Source organism: Pinus tabuliformis, chromosome 9, assembly GCF_031772625.1.
Source record: "Pinus tabuliformis cultivar Carrire ecotype Pingquan chromosome 9, CPIR1, whole genome shotgun sequence".
Taxonomy (NCBI): domain Eukaryota; kingdom Viridiplantae; phylum Streptophyta; class Pinopsida; order Pinales; family Pinaceae; genus Pinus; species Pinus tabuliformis.
The window spans coordinates 700,015,928-700,034,790 of record NC_142307.1 but is presented as its reverse complement, the minus strand read 5'-3'; the positions used below and the strand labels follow the sequence as shown (position 1 = coordinate 700,034,790).

At 40.1% G+C, this 18,863-nt stretch overlaps 1 protein-coding gene across 3 annotated transcripts in view; it reads right to left on the bottom strand.

Moving 5' to 3' along the window:
* Nucleotides 1-1,156: 1,156 nt before the first annotated feature.
* The window catches only part of LOC149150585 (nuclear pore complex protein NUP98A-like), a 60,791-nt gene continuing 43,084 nt past the window's right edge, over nucleotides 1,157-18,863 (bottom strand). Inside the window, exons 11-12 of one of the 3 annotated variants that reach the window (XM_089440448.1) lie at nucleotides 2,505-2,583; nucleotides 1,157-2,358 (exon numbers count right to left, since the gene is read on the bottom strand). In XM_089440448.1, coding sequence (XP_089296574.1) covers nucleotides 1,655-2,358; nucleotides 2,505-2,583 — 783 coding nt within the window. In that variant the 3' untranslated portion in view covers nucleotides 1,157-1,654. Of the gene's footprint in view, nucleotides 2,359-2,504; nucleotides 2,593-18,863 lie in introns of all 3 variants that reach the window. The other 2 variants (XM_089440447.1, XM_089440449.1) reach the window with 2 other exon arrangements.

Here is an 18,863-nt window from a genome sequence, read left to right as displayed (position 1 = left end):
ACTGAATGCATAATACCTATTGCGACAAGGATAATAAGAGAGGGGACCAATTAAAAATAATTTAAAGTCTCATAATGCATACATGAACTCACTACAATGATGTGATAATGTAGAATAGTTCATTGTAAAGGAAAGATAAAGAATAGTCAAAATGATATGATAATGTAAAATAGTTCATTGTAAAGGAAAAATGAAGAATAGTAAAAAAAAATTGTATTCAAATAAGTTAAATTTTAAAAATCTATTTTATTTTCATATATATATATATATTAATTAAAATTTTTAAAAACCAAATTTAAAATTACAACATAATTCTAATAAATTTTTAAAAACAAAAACAGCTTTTAAAAAACACTTAACCATGTTCCACACTTTACACCATATTCTACACTCTACACAAATGAACATGAATAGGAAATAAAGAGCAAACTAAGGATAGCTAAGTCCGAACACGAATTGTCAATGAAGAAAGGATACCCAAGTCCTCACACATATTAAAATCATAGAATACCTAGTCTACTGCCCAAAAAAAGGTTATGCAAAAAATAATCAAATCAAATATTAATATTTAGATTAAGTTGTAATTTTCTAATTAATTTTTAATATTTTAAAAATAAGTTTTATTTAATTATAAAGATGAACTTCAAATAAATCAAATATTAGTATTTAAAATAAATTATAATTCTTTTATTTAATTTGTAACATATTTAAAATAAAATAAATCTAACTTTAAATGGGTTTTCAAAGTGAAACGAAGTTTACTCAATGACCTGATAAAAACGTCACAAGTTGACCAAGCCTGTCGATAAAAATGTGCCATAGGGAGACAGCTCTTCTCTCACATTACAAGCCTCGAGGAAAACTTTATGTGCGAAAGTTCGAGACGAGGACGAGCCTGAGCTTTTCTAAATCGGAGGAATGAAGCAATTGGCCAGGCGGCATGTACTATGATTATGGGTTTGGAACCTACCTTGAACCCAAGTCGTAATGGCTCAAGGTCTGCACAGATGGAGTTATAACATTTCCTATAGACAACCCAAGTCGTAACGGCTCAAGGTCTGCACAGATGCAGTTATAACATTTCCTATAGTCAGTGCATGCAGGATTCTTGAATCTTCCTATTAATGCAACCCTCGTTTTCAGGCTCGTGCTGACATATGGTACAGGAGGAATCGTTGGTATACTTGAGAAAATAAAGAGAAAAACCATTCTAATGTGAAGAACAAAGAGAAAAACCTTTGTAATGTGAAGAATAGTGGCTCAGCACAACAGCAGTGAAATTCAGTAGAACTCCAGCCCCAGGATGCAATTATATCACACTTATACAATAATCAGAAGGTACGAATTGATGTCCAAAACAAATAAACCTCAAATCTGAGAATGCCTAGGTATCTTATTAATTCAAGGCCAAGAGTACTACAAATACTGCTTTAAGAAAAAATGCACCCCATATGGCAATGTCTTGCCCATTACAACAAACTCCATACACACACCAAGCCAGAGACATAAAATCAGCTGTGCTTCCTACTATAGCCAGAGCCCAGGGTACTGTAATCACAGAATATTAGAATATCAGAACAAGTATCTGCAACTCAACCCCTAGACTATCTGTTTAGATGCAGAGTTGCTACTGGGCTTCACAAGCGATTCTCCGTCACTTGCTGTCAAACCCATCAAGGCAATATCTGCTGAAATGTTTTACTTGGAATTTCCATTCTCCCTTGCTGGCATTATATGAAATAAACCTGGCACCCTGCTCTTCAGTTTTCCGTTTTAGCCTCTTCTCAAAATTTTCGACCTCAGGGCCTTTCAAGAACTCTTTACCTGTCTTTTTGTCCTTGCATTTCACATTTAATAGTGATATTTCTGCAGGCTTGTTTAGACCCTGGCCTAAAGGAGGCTTTTTGCTTTCATCCATGTACACAAGAATCTCGCACTTGTTGAATTGGATAATGTCCTCCAAGTCTAGGCATCTAACATCTGTTTCCCCAAAAAACTTCACTGATCCATAACCTCTTCTACCCACGACAAAATCTTTAACCTGACTGCAATAATCAGGTTGCGCACCCTCTTTCACTGTTAATTCTTGTATCGTTGGTTCCATATAGTAGTCAGAGTGCCAAAGCTTTGGCATAAGATCTTCAATTTCTGTAGCATGCATATAAGTTGTGGCAGATTCACCATTTCTATTTCTGGATATTGACACATATCCAGACCCTTTAGGGTTATGTTCTTCCAGAGAAACATTCTGTCTTGTAAAAAATTCCGAGGTAAACTTATCAACGGATTTTGATGGCAGAGGACTGTTATAAAGGTCCGGATTATCAGTATCAGCACTTGGCCATGTATCGGTAGTGCCTATCAAACAGAAAAACAATTAGTCGAAAACATCAGAAACCAAGGGGGAAATTCTGAATAAGATAAATACATCAATTTATTTTACCCTATGCCATATTAGAAAAATTGAGATGAACAAAATGATCAAGCGAATTAGTAATGCATACTTTGAGGTTCTTGTGCAGAGGAATTTTCAAGACTAGGCTGTCCAGCGATAACGTCCACTTCCGGTGTCCAACAGTGTTCCTGCAATTTCTACGCAAACAATTTTTTTATCATTAAATTTATACAAATTCAAAGAGGCACGCAAACAAAATCTTGAAAATATTGAAAGATTCGTCCACTACCTTAACTTCAATGACTCAGATACATTTATGATAGCTTTTCATCTTTTAGTTAGTACCTCAACCATAAGGTAAGGTACATGGACCATGAATCGTCACATCATCAACCAGCGGACACTTTATCCGACTCCAATAATATGTTAATTTTAGAGTGTAAATTGTAATCTTTCTTTTTCACTAAATTACTCAATAGAATTATAGAAAAATCTAAACTTAGAAATAGCTCTGCATGCAGAGTCACCTGATAGTGATTAAACCGTCAACATTTAGTGCTTAAGAGAAAGACATCATGATTCATAACATCCATGAGTGATTTATTAAGTTTGCTATTATTCTAGGTGCATACACACAGAGGCCATATGGATCTGCTCTTGATATTCAAAAGATATTTTACACTCATTGATATTCATGTATAGGCACACTGATAGGTCTGTATTCTTAATGCATTAATTGAGAAAGACACATATGGGGATGCATATGAATAATCAGAAACAAGGAGATCCCAAACTTCTTTCTTCACGAGAAGAAGCACATTGATAGGTTTGGAATATGGATACTTCAATTCAGAAAGACACATATGGATATGTATACTAATGATCAGCAACAGGAAGCTCCTGAACTTTTTTCTTTACAAGGTGCTTGAGCACATTTATCTTGCCTCAATCAACCCTCAACTTGCAGTCAGAACCTACATTTGTTTCCAAACTGACTTGCTGACAAATCGCTTGCAATTGAATAGAAAGCTTCGCCTCTTGGTTGCAACCATTTAGGAGTACTTCCAATAGCAATCTTCATAACTATTTTTGTATCCTGCATTTAGAGTCCTTAACTACGTGGCTCATTGATTACTTTGAGACTTGGCAAGTCCAAGCTTGCAATGATTGTAACTTATCTATTAAGATTTACTGGGGCAGCTGGTCTCTTGTATGCTTCCCACTGGAGTCTGCTGGGTGCAATAGACGACCGCTGGCTACAACTGTCTTATGTTGAAAATAGTGTGTATGTTGAAATTCTCAGCACATGTTAACAGTCCTAGTATTCTGACCTAATCCCCCTACTTAAGAACAACAGAACACTGAAAATAGTATCAAAACAGCAATTCAATATTTACTAGGCACTTAAACACATCAAACTGAAAATTATAACAGCAAGTAAAACAGATCCGAAACTCAAATTACATCCCTGTTTTATTACTCTAGAAAACAGGAAATAATGGAATATCTATTAAGATTTACTGGGGCAGCTGGTCTCTTGTATGCTTCCCACTGGAGTCTGCTGGGTGCAATAGACGACCGCTGGCTACAACTGTCTTATGTTGAAAATAGGGGTGTATGTTGAAATTCTCAGCACATGTTAACAGTCCTAGTATTCTGACCTAATCCTCCTACTTAAGAACAACAGAACACTGAAAATAGTATCAAAACAGCAATTCAATATTTACTAGGCACTTAAACACATCAAACTGAAAATTATAACAGCAAGTAAAACAGATCCGAAACTCAAATTACATCCCTGTTTTATTACTCTGGAAAACAGGAAATAATGGAAGTGTCAAAACCTAATTATAATGACTCATGCTCTCTACTGAACTGAATGCTTAAACCCTACCTTGATCTTTCTTTTATAACCGAGGGAAGGCTTCTAGGGTTACAGAGATAGTCTGATCCAAAAATGGATTCGCTCCCAAAATAAATCCTAACCCCAAGATGAATAGTCTTAACTAGTTCACTTCTATCAAGGAGAATGACCCCTCCTTGGGATCTCCACACTTTCCTTGGTCAATACCCATGTGCTACCTTATAAACTAGAAAAGCAAACCTAAAATTGAAATTGTTAGAATTCTGAACAGTGATTTACAAAATAGAAAAGCACCGTTAATCCTGGAGCTTGCCTTTCTCAAACTAGAAAAGAAACTAACAAAAGCCACTTGCTAATTCTAGATTGCTAAATAAAGAACTGCAGTCCCTTACATAATACTGACCTCTCTTTCACAATCAATATACCATACCGCTGGGTAGAGGATTGATGAGTGCACTCTACTGTTGTACCTTCTTGCACTACTTCAGATGCAACAAGATGAACTTCCTCTTCCCTTGCTGAATTGTTCTCTATGCATGTACCTACAACTGTACTTCCGTCACTAAAGCTGTTGTATGAACTGCTGTTACCTGACACTATACCTTCTCTGCATGTGCTCAAGTTTTGGACACCTTCAGAGGTGCTTGCTGAACTAAAAGGTGTGCCTAGGACAAGACCATGTACAAAGGTACAAACTCTCATAATGTAATATTCACTCTCAACCACGATCAACCTTGTATTATATCTTTTTATATTTGTAGGGTTGGCTAACTATTCCCAGCGTTCAAATTCAGCTATCATATTTTATAGTATTCCTCTATTTATGACCCCCTCTCTTGAGGAGGTTTTCTCTAATCTTATCCAACTTCAAGTCGCATAGAGGAATGTGGGAGAATATCAAGCTGATTCAAAACCTATCTCTACACCTTCTAAGCATGAGTTCAAGAATGCTAGGGGTAGCTCCATAAAGAAGAAACACGTCTGCTATTTCTGTCGTAAAGAAGGAAACACCTTCAGATCTTGCATTTCTTGTCTTCAAAATATTGAAGAGCTTTCCAAACAAATATGGTCTGATAAAGTGCTTCTTGATGACACTGTTGGATCCCTTCTCAATGCACATTTGGGTGTGCACTCCTGCTATTAGTCCTCCAACTCTCATGAATGGATTGTTGATTCTGAAGCTATTAAGCGTATGATCAAGCATCAACACCTCCTCTCCAATTACCAATAGTGACATTGTGGAGAGAGTGGTCATTAATAATAACTCATCCTTACCAGTTTCAAGAAGTAGTGATGCCATCATTCACACCGCTAAGTTTGCAGATGTTCGTCATGTTCCAGAATTGGATTGAAGCTTCTTGTCCTTTACTACATCACATTAACAAAAAGGTGGAATTTTGGCCAAATTAATCAGTTGTAAAGGACATGAATGATGGTTTTAAAGTGGTTTCGTCAAGGTATTGTGATGAATTTGATCATATGTACAGGTAGGGGAAGACTCCTTCCTTAGAATGGAAAGGGTTTGCTGCTATGGTAGGCAATGCTGACAATGCCAACATTCCATTGCATCAACATTTGGGACATGCAAACTTTGGGCCTCTGTGACATACGAGTCATTTGAACATGGGCGATGATCTCCCACAGCTTGAACCACCCAGTGGTGTATATGAAGCAGGTGTGTTGGGGAGACACCATCAATAGTCCTTTCCCAAGGACACAACAAGGTCAGCTTCTCAGCATTTTGAGTGTTTTGTGGTCATATTTGTGGGCTTATGGTCACTTTTTCCCTTGGGGGAGCTCAGTGCTTCCTCACCTTCATTGATGATTTTCCCTCCTTCCGTTGGATATACACCATTCAATCCAAGGATGAAGCTTTTGGGATTTGGGGAATTTAAAGAGTCCGCAGAAACTCAAAGCAAGAAAAGGATTAGATGTATCAAAGTTGATGGTAGAGGGGAATACATTGGTAATGACTGCAAAACATTTCTAATTTCTCATGACATCTCTTGGTAGAGCATTGCTCTCCTACACTTCGTAGCATAATAGAGTAGGTAAATGTAAGAAATAGTTCGATGCATCCTTCACTCCAAGGAAATGGCCCTTTAAATTTCACAGACAAATGGTTTTCTATGTTTCCCACATTATGAATCGAACACTTACTCATGTTATTCAAGGTATGACTTCATACGAGAAATGTAAACAAGTCATATCATCTATATCTCAGTTCGTTCACAAGTTGATTGAACATAAAGATGTTATCTTTGATCAAGTTCCTACTCATGTTTTTCTAGGATCATTTTGATTCCTTACTAATGATTCCCGACATGTTTCGGTGGATCTTTTTCCTTAACATTATGATGTTGGTCATGTTACCCACCATTTTGTGGGTAATATCCCTAAGAGGAAAATTTTCTCCAAGATGGTCCCTAGCCGGCAGCGCCTAGCAGCGATCAACTGGCTCATTGTGCCATTTCTCTGCCACCTGAGCCAGCCATGTGGTCTCTCGCCCATCTGTCATGATTGTATGTTTGAAGGTGGGCCTCCCGAATCTAAAGGTATGCTTTGTCATTTTGAAATTGAGTATTGTGGTTTGCTTATCATCGACACTTCTGGGCATAGATTACTGGGGGGATTCAGCGGAAAAGATGGGCTAGGTCTATGCTTTTGACCCCTAGACCCCTTTTAGGAATTAACCTTGGATTCTAGTCCTGTGGGATCTCTTTTATTGCCATTTGGTTTCAGGGATGGTATTTCACGGGAAACCTCGATTATGGTTGCGTGGCCCCGCTCCCTTATCTGCTTATATTACCCTCTTTCCACTCATTATTACCCCATCCATCATTTTTCCTGTCTTGGTCCACATTCCCCCATTAGGTCCACATAGGGTTAGCTTGCCCCTTCCCCTTGCCCACACCTTGGGTCATGGCTTGGAATGAAGCCCAGAGATTGATGCAACTGAAAAGAAAGTTAAAAGCAGATATGGCCACATTCAACAGGGAAAGTACCACAAAATGCAAAAGATGGCCGGGACAAAAACATTTTAGCACATCGGCAAAAGCCAATACATGAACTCTACCCCATTATCATGGCAATCACCCTGGTTCCTACAGGTTCTATGAGCCTTCTTCATCATATAGGAACCCATGATTGTCCCAATCCCTAGTGGGCGATGAACCACCCCATCTTAAAAAGGGGATTCCATTGCTATATCTTACACATCATGCTCTAACTCCTCGAGCCTTGAGAAGTTAATGAAAGAAAATCACAAAAAGGCAAAAGGCATAAAAAAGGTGTGGAGAAATCAAGGCTGGGACACTTCATGTACCACGATTGCTCCCTCCTATACATTATAAACCCAAGTGTGGGCTTCCCTCTTATTAGCTACCCTTGCACCCCGACATGTGACCTAGGGCTACCCCTTTTCATCCCCTACTTCATTCACCATAGCTGTCACATGCCACCACCTTTTGGAGGATGTACTATGAATATTGTCCCCTTTAGAAGTAGAAATCACTTGATAGGGTGCTTGGTTAACCCATTTGGAGTTTAGGAGACATTGGCACATCTTGAAGCCCATTATGGAAGGGCAGGCCATTATGAAGTCCCCACATGTGGTCCATGATTAGGTAAGCTTATTTACTCGATTTCTTTAATGACTTGTTGTACTGGAAGAATAAGGGACGCATTGGATCTTATGCATGATTGCAAATGGTTTCCATTTGGGGTTTGGTCTCCCTATACGGGGTCCTAATTCTCTAGAGGGCTACATTGGCAGATGTAGGGTGAGCGTTGAGAGTCACAGGCCTCCACAACAGCAGATTTCACTCCATGGATTCCCACAGCCATTCAAAGTTTGCTCGTGGTTCACTTTTTGGACGAGGAGGATGCTCTTGATCCATCATGCCCAGCCGGACCCCAGAACTACACCATACACTTGGCAGATGATTTAGGACTTCCACAATGATGTGGCATCACCTACACCATTATCCTAGCCCTTGAGGACAACCTATAGGCATCTTTGATTTGTTTGGAGACCCATGAGGACACTTGTGTGCCCCCATATGTCATTTGGAGAACCACAGGTTATTACAAGGGACCACCCCCTTGCTCACTGCTTTTGAGTGTCCTTTTCTTCATTATGGCACCCATGGACCTCATTAGGCCTTTTAGAGGGCCCTACGACAAGCATAGTTTATTATTTGACCTCTTAAGAGGCTTTCTTCTTCATTTATGAGCTAGTTTGGTGGGCTTGTCACCAAAAGTTGAATTATTAGCACATTATTTTATTTTTGGGGCTTATGTAGGCCAAGGAGGCTAATTCAAACTCCTAAGATGTGTATAAATACAAGTGAGGTGAGATCATTTCTCATCATCACTTTGGATTGGATCTCTCTCTTCTTTAGAGAATTTCACACTTTTTTTATGGATGATGAATTGGAGCTTTTATGGATGAATTTTGATGTATAGTTGTTGGTCTATCTTCTCTTGCAGCTTCTCTATTGTCTTTTGTGAATGGTTGGATATACTCTACTACATGTAAGTACAAAATTTTGATGTTATTCTTGTTACTTTTTGTCATATATGCTGAACTAGGATTTTCGTTGTTCTAGGGCTAATTGCTGCATGCAATTATTGCTTAATATTGTGGAATTGTCTCTATTATAACGTTCTCTCCATGTATGGGACATGTAATGTGAGCAAAATATCTTAGGGGTAAAATTTGACCTTGATAAGCCATTCCTCTTGTGCATTTGAAGTATAAAAGCTACAAGATTGCTTTCACTTGACCTAGAGGGTTTGTGAAGTAATTTTGAGGCCTCCTTGATTGGGAACCAAGAAATATTACACATAATCAACATAGACTCCATTCTCCCAAGGATTAAGGCACTGATCTACCAAGGGTGGTCACCAAAACTCTTATTCTTTCACCTTCTCCCAAGTCTAGCCACATTGGGGTGCCTAGGGCATCAATTTCCTGACAAGTTAGCCACTAAAAAAATTCGATCTCCTAGGGTCTCCTGCGTTGGCCTTTCCTCTAGCCCTCCTCCAAATTTGAAGACATTTCGATAGTGGAGTTGGGAGAAAAGCCAAGCCCTAGCTCCAGGACCAAAAATTGCCTTGCCATTGGGTCATGGCTTGGAATGAAGCCCGAAGGTTGATGCAGCTGAAAAGAAAGTTAAAAGCATATATGGCCACATTCAACAAGAAGAGTACCATAAAATGCAAAAGATGGCAAGGACAAAAACATTTTAGCACGTGGGCAAAAGCCAATACATGAGCTCAACCCCATTATCATGGCCATCACCCTGGTTCCTACAGGTTCTATGAGCTTTCTTCATTATATAGGAACCCATGATTGTCCCAACCCCTGGTGGGTGATGAACCACCCCATCTTAAAAAGGGGATTCCATTGCTATATCTTACACATCATGATCTAACACCTCGAGCCCCGAGCAGTTAATGGAAGAAAATCACAAAAAGACAAAAGGCATAAAAGAAGGGTGGAAAAATCAAGGTCGGGGCACCTCATGTGCCATGATTGCTCCCTCCTATACGTTATAAACCCAAGTGTGGGCTTCCCTCTTATTAGCTACCCTTGCACCCCGACATGTGACCCAGGGCTACCCCTCTTCATCCCCTATTTCATTCACCATATCTGTGACATGTCACCATCTTTTGAAGGATGTACCTTGAATATTGTCCCCTTTAGAAGTAGAAACCACCTAATAGGGTGCTTGGTTAGCCCATTTGGAGTTTAGGAGACATTGGCACATCCTGAAGCCCATTATGGAAGGGTAGGCCATTATGAAGTCCCCACCTATGGTCCATGATTAGGTAAGTTTATTTACTTGATTTCTTTAATGACATGTTATACTGGAAGTCTAGGGGAAAAATTTGATCTTATGCAGGATTGCAGATGGTTTCCATTTGGGGTTTGGTCTCCCTATACGGGGTCCTAATCCTCTAGAGGGCTACATTGGCACATGTAGGGTGAGCGTTGAGAGCCACGAGTCTCCACAGCAGCAGATTGCACTCCATGGATCCCCACAACCATTCAGAGTTTGCTCATTGTTCACTTAATGGACGATGAGGATGCTCTTTATCCATCATGCCTAACGGGTCCTAGATCTACACCATACACTTGGCAAAGATCCAGGGCTTCCACGATGATGTGGCATTACCTACACCATTATTCTAGCCCTTGAGGGCAACCTACAGGCATCTTCAATTTGTTTGGAGACCCATGAGGACACTTGTGTGCCCCCATATGTCATTTGGAGCACCACAGGTTATTACAAGGGGCCACCCCCTTTCCCATTGCTTTTGAGTGTCATTCTCTTTATTATGGCACCCATGGACCTCATTAGGCCTCTTAGAGGGCCCTACGACATGCATAGTCTATTATTTGACCTCTTAAAAGGCTTACTTCTTCATTTATGAGCTAGTATGGTGGGCTTGTCACCAAAAGTTGTATTATTAGCATATTATTTTATTTTTGGGGCTTCCAAAGAGGCTAATTCGAACTCCTAATATATGTATAAATACAAGTGAGGTGATATCATTTCTCATCATCACTTTGGATTGGATCTCTGTCTTGTTTAGAGAATTTCACACATTTTTCTGGAGGATGAAGTGGAGCTTTTATGGATGAATTTTGATGTATGGTTGTTGGTCCATCTTCTCTTGGAGCTTCTCTATTGTCATTTGTGAATGGTTGGATATACTCTACTGCATGTAAGTACAAAATTTTGATGTTATTTTTGTTACTTTTATGTTGGACTAGGATTTTCGTTGTTTTAGGGCTAATTGATGCATGCAATTATTGCTTAATATTGTGGAATTGTCTCTATTATAATGTTATTTCCATGTATGGACCATGAAGTGTGAGCGAAATATACTAGGGGTTAAATTTGACCTTGATAAGCCATTCCTCTTGTGCATTTGAAGTATAAAAGCTGCAAGATTGCTTTCACTTGACATAGAGGGTTTGTGAAGTAATTTTGAGGCCTCCTTGATTGGGAACCAAGAAGTATTACACATAATCAACATAGAATCCATTCCCCCAAGGATTAAGGCACTGGTCTACCAAGGGTGGTCGCCAAAACTCTTATTGTTTCACCTTATCCCAAGTCTAGCCACATTGGGGTGCCTAGGGCATCAATTTCCCGACAAGTTAGCCACTAAAAGAATTCGACCTCTCTTGCGTTGGCTTTTCCTCTAGCCCTCCTCCAAATTTGAAGACATTTTGACAGTGGAGTTGGGAGAAAAGCCAAGCCCTAACTCCAGGACCAAAACTTTCCTTGCCATCCCCAAGGCTAGCACTTCCTAGGGTCAAACCAACATCTTTGAGAAATTATATTTTCTTTTATCCTCTCCCCACTTTGTCTAGGGTAAGAATATCATTGGTTGCTACATTCCTTCCTCATACCCTGACCGAGTCCACTTGGCCTCGTGTGGTCCCACTCCTTTGAAATACTATTCTTCTACCATCCATGATACCAATTCTAACAAGGATTTTAGGGATTGGGAAACTCCTTCACAAGTCTTATCCCATAAACCTAACCCTCAAATCCTCTCTTCCTTTCCCTAGATTACCTAGTACCTTGCTTACAAAGTAAACAATCTTTATCCTTCAAATTCTGGGAAAGGGATATTCGGGTCACTCATATCCATTGACTTATTCTTCATTAACCCCACACATACCGGGTCTCCTCCCATCGATGAAAGTCTATAAATAGAAGGGAGGCTTAGCTGAGGTGACAACGGGCTAAGACTCCATTTGTTGCCCTTGGCCTAACATTTTCCCTTCAGGTTCCCTACTAGTTTGAGTGGTAACATTTTGGCGCCGTTGCCGGGGACATGAGACGTGTGTTTTGTTGCTCATATGACATATTGACATATCATTATTGGCAACTCCACTAAAAGAACGAAGCCCTAGTTCTTCATTTAACTTTAAAGTTAATGCTTGCAGGGTGAAGCAAGCATCTATCAAGGCACTTTAATTCACCCTAGTGACTCCATTATAATCTTAACATGCAAAATCATAGGAAATGGAAATTTCTTTTGGTCCTATATTTGAAAAACTCAATAACCAAGAGATTCAACAATTGCAAAAGAAAGCAGTGGAATATGCAAAAACTTTTCAAAATATGTTAGAGGGCATGGATATGGAATTCATGCTCAGGTTTTATAGGTTGCAGGAAGTACAACTCAACATAGTAAGATGTGCTTATGAAGAGGATCCTAGTCGTCTCCTTGACCTTGCTCACATAACTTGTGTCATGAAAATTCTGGATAACCTCATCAATAACTATGTGAAAGGGAATACCTCCTTTGAGGATGGCGAAGAATTGGATCCCACGAGCCTCCAAGTCATGCAAGAAAGAATGGATCAATATAGTAGGTCATGCAAGGAGGTAGTAAGGGAATATAATTCTAATGAAGTTTTCTCTTGCTTATATGATGAAGAAGTGAAGCTTTATAAGATGAAATGTGAATATAAAGAGAACCCTACTAACGCTGTCCTCCTAGAAGCATACCACCAGAATCATGTAACAAATACCTTAGCCATTGTTCTTCAAGAGAAGGGAGAAGAAGAGAGGTCCTGCTTGTCAAACAACCAAGATGGAGATGACCTTGAGGACCTCGGTGATGAGCAGGTAGATGAGTCCTTGTTGGGGCTGTAGGATGAGCAAGATGATTTTGAGAGCACATGTGTTGAGGACAATGAAGTTATGGAAAGTAAGGCCGAGACTGACCTTACCTTTCTCAAATATAGCACTCTTGGTGACTCTCCTTTTGAAAATCTTGAGGAAGATGATCTCGTGGGCTCCTTGGAGAATGACATTGGAGATTATTTCCGCATTGAAAAAGAGAAATGGGATATCATTGGGCCCCAATTTGAATGTGCTCCCATTTATGATATTAACAAGGAAGATGAGATTGAGATTTGTTTTTCCTTTATCCTAGACATTACTTACAATGACATATCCATTGATGCCTTTGGGAAGGAGAATTATTATTTTCCCTTGCATGAAGAAGGGCAGTTGGAAGTGATTGATTCTCCTTTTAACGAAAGCCCAATCTTTGATGCTGATAATGAGGAAAGAAATGAGGCTCCCAACTACCCACCTTATGACTATGTATTCAAGTCACTTGAGCCTTAGATTGTGGGGAAGGAAATTCCGTTTAACATATTACTTCACCCTCTCCTTTGCCTTTCCCTCTTGTCACCAACTTAAGTCTTCCTCATGTAATTCCCTCATCTCTTTTTATATGACCTCGAGTGATCATGCCCTTTTTCCCTTTTCTAATATGGTGTTAGGGGAGAACCCTTCATCGAATATACTTTATCCCCTTTGACCTATCCTCAGGATTATGATCACTCTGCGACCTCCCCTCTTTGATGTGACCACCACATTGAGCGACCTATTTGTTGTAATCCTTCTTTCTTTCACCCTTCGTTCCCCTCTCATCACAACCATGTGACATCCTCAAAGCATGATATTACAAACAGTGATTGTGATGAGGAGTTCTTGAGAGTGATCATTCATTCCACCATTGTGTACCTAGAAGGAAAGCCCGGGACCTCTAGATTGACTAGTATTCTTTCTCCTAGGACTTCCCTTTACCTCAGATGGAGATCATGTTTGCCCGCCTGCCACCCACTTCATCCTCCATGTGACTATATCCACATTCGATTTGGGGGTTGCTACATTAGTAGTCATATTGGTAGGCATATGTATATTAATGTGATCATATGTTCGTTGCATTGGCTTTATGTTTACACTTAGTATTAGCCTTAATATATGCATGTTAGGGTAGTATGCATTGCATGCTGATTTTGCATTAGAAATAACATCATATGATTTTTCTTATGATAGATAGATGCATATTTGCATATTTTATTTTTCTGTTGATTTTATGGCCTAACATATTGGCATGTGCGATCATGAGACGCCGTGAAAGCATGCTGCCCCATGTTTTTCCATCTATTATATGTGCAGATGATAGTCTACGGTAACCAAGAGATTGCTGGAGTTCTCGTGACCTCCCGTTCGAGTAGCTTCGCCCACTTCTTCGAGAGATCACGTCCCAGTTGGAGCCAGATTTTACCCACCATTTTGTGGGTAATATCCGTAGGAGAAATTTTTTCTCCAAGATGGTCCTTAGCGGGCAGCAAACAACCCTTTGCAGCCATATCAGCTAGCTCATTGTGTTATTTCTCCGCAACCTAAGCCAGCGATGTGGTCCCTCTCCCACCTACCATGATCGTATGTTTGAATGTGGACCTCTCGAATCTAAAGGTATGCCTTGTCATTTTGAAATTGAGTATTGTGGTTTTCTTATCATGGACACTTACGGGCATGGATTAATGGGGGGATTCGACAGAAAGGATGGGCTAGGTTTGTGCTTTTGTCCCCTAGACCCCTTTTAGGAATTAACCTTGGATTCTAGTCCTGTGGGATCTCTTTTACTGACCATTTAGTTTCAGAGATGGTCATGGTATTTCACGGGAAACCTCGATTTTGGTTGCGTGGTCCCGCTCCCTTATCCGCTCATATTACCCTCTTTCCACTCATTATTACCCCTCCATCATTTTTCCTGCCTTGGTCCACATTCCTCCATTGGGTCCACATAGGGTTAGCTTTCCCCTTCCCCTTGCCCACACCTTGGGTCATGGCCTAGAATGAAGCCTGGAGGTTGATGCAGCTGAAAATAAAGTTAAAAGCATATATGGCCACATTCAACAGGAAAAGTACCACAAAATGCAAAAGATGGCCGGAACAAAAATATTTTAGTATGTGGGCAAAAGCCAATACATGAGATCTACTCCATTATCTTGGCAATCACCCTAGTTCCTACAGGTTCTATGAGCCTTCTTCATCATATAGGAACCCATGATTGTCCCAACCCCTGGTGGGCGATGAACCGCCCCATCTTAAAAAGGGGATTCCATTGCTATATCTTACACATCATGTTCTGACCCCTTGAGCCTCGAGCAGTTAATGAAAGAAAATCACAAAATGGAAAAAGGCATAAAAGAAGGGTGGAAAAATCAAGGTCAGGCACCTTATATACCATGATTGCTCCCCCCTATACATTATAAACTCAAGTGTGGGCTTCCCTTGCACCCAACATGTGACCCAAGGCTACCCCTTTTCATCCCCTAATTCATTCACCATATCTGTCACATGCCACCACCTTTTGAAGGATGTACCTTGAATATTGCCCCATTAGAAGTAGAAACCACCTAATAGGGTGCTTGGTTAACCCATTTGGTGTTTAGGAGACATTGGCACATCCCGAAGCCCATTATGGAAGGGCAGGTCATTATGAAGTCCCCACCTGTGGTCCATGATTAAGTAAGCTCATTTACTCGATTTCTTTAATGACTTGTTGTACTGGAAGAGTAGGGGACGCATTGGATCTTATGCAAGATTGCAAATGGTTTCCATTTGGGATTTGGTCTCCCTATATGGGGTCCTAATCCTCTAGAGGGCTACATTGGCACATGTAGGGTGAGCATTGAGAGCCATGGGCCTCCACAACAGTAGATTGCACTCCATGGATCCCTACAACCATTCAGAGTTTGCTCGTGGTTCACTTATTGGACGAGGAGGATGCTTTTGATCCATCATGCCGCGCTGACCCCAGAGCTACACCATACACTAGTAGATGATCCAGGACTTCCATGATGATGTGGCATCACCTACACCATTATCCTAGCCCTTGAGGGCAACCTATAGGCATCTTCGATTTGTTTGGAGACCCATGAGGACACTTATGTGCCCCCAGATGTCATTTGGAGCACCACAGATTATTACAAGGGGCCACCTCCTTGCCCATTGCTTTTGAGGGTCCTTCTCTTCATTATGGCACCCATGGACCTCATTAGGCCTCTTGGAGGGCTCTACGACATGCATAGCTTATTATTTGACCTCTTAAAAGGCTTACTTTTTCATTTATGAACTAGTTTGGTGGGCTTGTCACCAAAAGTTGTATTATTAGCACATTATTTTATTTTTGGGGCTTATGTAGGCCAAGGAGGTTAATTCGAACTCCTAAGATGTGTATAAATACAAGTGAGGTGAGATCATTTCTCATCATCTCTTTGTTTGGATCTCTCTCTTCTTTAGAGAATTTCACACTTTTTTTGAAGGATGAATTAGATCTTTTATGAATTTTGATGTATGGTTGTTGGTCTCTTCTCTTGGAGCTTTTCTATTGTCATCTGTGAATGGTTGGATATACTCTACTGCATGTAAGTACATAATTTTGATGTTATTCTTGTTACTTTTTGTTATATATGCTGGATTTAGATTTTCGTTGTTTTAGGGCTAATTGTTGCATGCAATTATTGCTTAATATTGTGAAATTGTCTCTATTATAACGTTCTCTCGATGTATGGGCCATGTAGTGTGAGTGAAATCTCCTAGGGGTAAAATTTGACCTTGATAAGCCATTCCTCTTGTGCATTTGAAATATAAAAGCTGCAAGATTGCTTTCACTTGACCTAGAGGGTTTGTGAAGTAATTTTGAGGCCTCTTTGATTGGGAACAAAGAAATTTTAAACATAATCAACATAGACTCCATTCTCCCAAGGATTAAGGCACTGATCTACCAAGGGTGGTCACCAAAATTCTTATTCTTTCACCTTCTCTCAAGTGTAGCCACATTGGGGTGCCTAAGTCATCAATTTCCCGACAAGTTAGCCACTAAAAAAATTGATCTCCTAGGGTCTCCTGCGATGGCTTTTCCTCTAGCCCTCTTCCAAATTAGAAGACATTCCGACGGTAGAGTTGGGAGAAAAGCCAAGCCCTAGCTTTGGGACCAAAACTTGCCTTGCCATCCCCAAGGCTAGCACTTCCTAGGGTCAAACCAACATCTTTGAGCAATTATATTTTCTTTGATCCTCTCCCCACCTTGTCTAGGGTAAGAATATCATTGGTTGCTACATTCCTTCCTCATATCCTAGATTGTGTCCACTTGGCCCACGTGTGACCATTCTTCAACCATCCGGGATACCAATTCTAACAAGGATTTTAGGGATTGGGAAACTCCTTCAGAAGTTTTATCCCATAAACCTAACCCTCAAATCTTCTCTTCCTTTCCCTAGATTACCTAGTACCTTGCTTACAAAGCAAGCAATCTTTATCCTTCAACTTTTGGGAAAGGGATATTCGGGTCACTCATATCCATTGAATTATCCTTCATTAGTGACCCCACACATACCAGGGCTCCTCTCATCGGTGAAAGTCCATAAATAGAAGGGAGCCTTAGCTAAGGTGACAATGGGTTAAGACTCCATTTGTTGCCCTTGGCCTAGCATTTTCCCTTTAGGTCCCTTGCTAGTTTGAGCGGTAACAGGTCCTACCCTTATTATCCCTATGAGTATTTCCTCAATCACTCTTCCTATAGTGACTAGATAGACAAATGGTGATGATTTTTGGCACCAATCATGTAGAAATCACTTCTCCTAGGTTGAATGTTCATTCTAGCACTCCACTAGTAGTTGAGTAGTTCAATGGTGATGAGGAAGACTTTTTGATCCATGCATTTGATCCAATTCCTCTTCCTCTGACTAGGTTAAGGCCTATGCCCAAGTGGGCTATATCCACACTTTGGAACATTGCTGATTTTCTTGGAGTAGAGGTAGGAACATCATTAGAAGCTGCCTCCAGCATAGGTCCTTCTCACCATGGTTGATGATATGCTCAGTGAACTGAGGCTTCTACCACCACCAACACTTCACTATATGGTCAATGCTATCAAATATTCGTTGTTAAGAGGGATGTCTGTAATGTCTTCTCTTTATGGTCCCTTGTTTAAATTTAGAGGGGATGTTCAAAATAGGAGTGTAGTCTTCACTTTTTCCTATGACCAACCTTGGATATGTAGGCTCAAAAATCCTATTGGGGAATGTTCCCAACATTTAGTTGTGTATGGTTACCCAACTCTCGTTCATATTATATCATTCAAGTGATCCATTTATTTTTAATAAAAATGATTTACCTAAGGGTATCATCAATTGTTGTGCTCTCTCTAGGAGGAGGTGTGATATTTGAAATTTTAACTTTTTTCCTTCCCACTTTCTTCAAGCATGAGACATAAAAGGTGCATTTGTGACCCTGCTAGCAATTCAAGAGCATATGCAATTTGCCCCACCCTTGCTAGAATCTTTAAGGACCATAGTTATCTGTTACCAGAAACGGGACGGTAGGCACTGTTTCTGGAAAAAAACACACTAGAAATGGGACGGGACAGAAAATGCTGTTTTCTATGTCCATTCTCGTCTTCATTTTCAGCACTCAGAGATTTATCTTGCATTTCCTTTTTGGGAGGTGGCTTGGGTTGCATATCTTCAACAATGCACAAGATGTGCTCGAGGAAGAATGTACAAGGACGATCCGACCAAAATTGCATACTAACGGAAGTTAGTTAACTCCCTAGAGCCCTTTCCTCTACAATTCATCTACCGGGGGTGTGACAATGAAGGGCTTCCAATCAGCATTCCTGTAATCTGTTAGCAGGCCCTTGACCAGGGAATAAGATAAGAGAAGACTAAAGCCTTAAATGGTCATAACTATAAAGGGCCTTAAA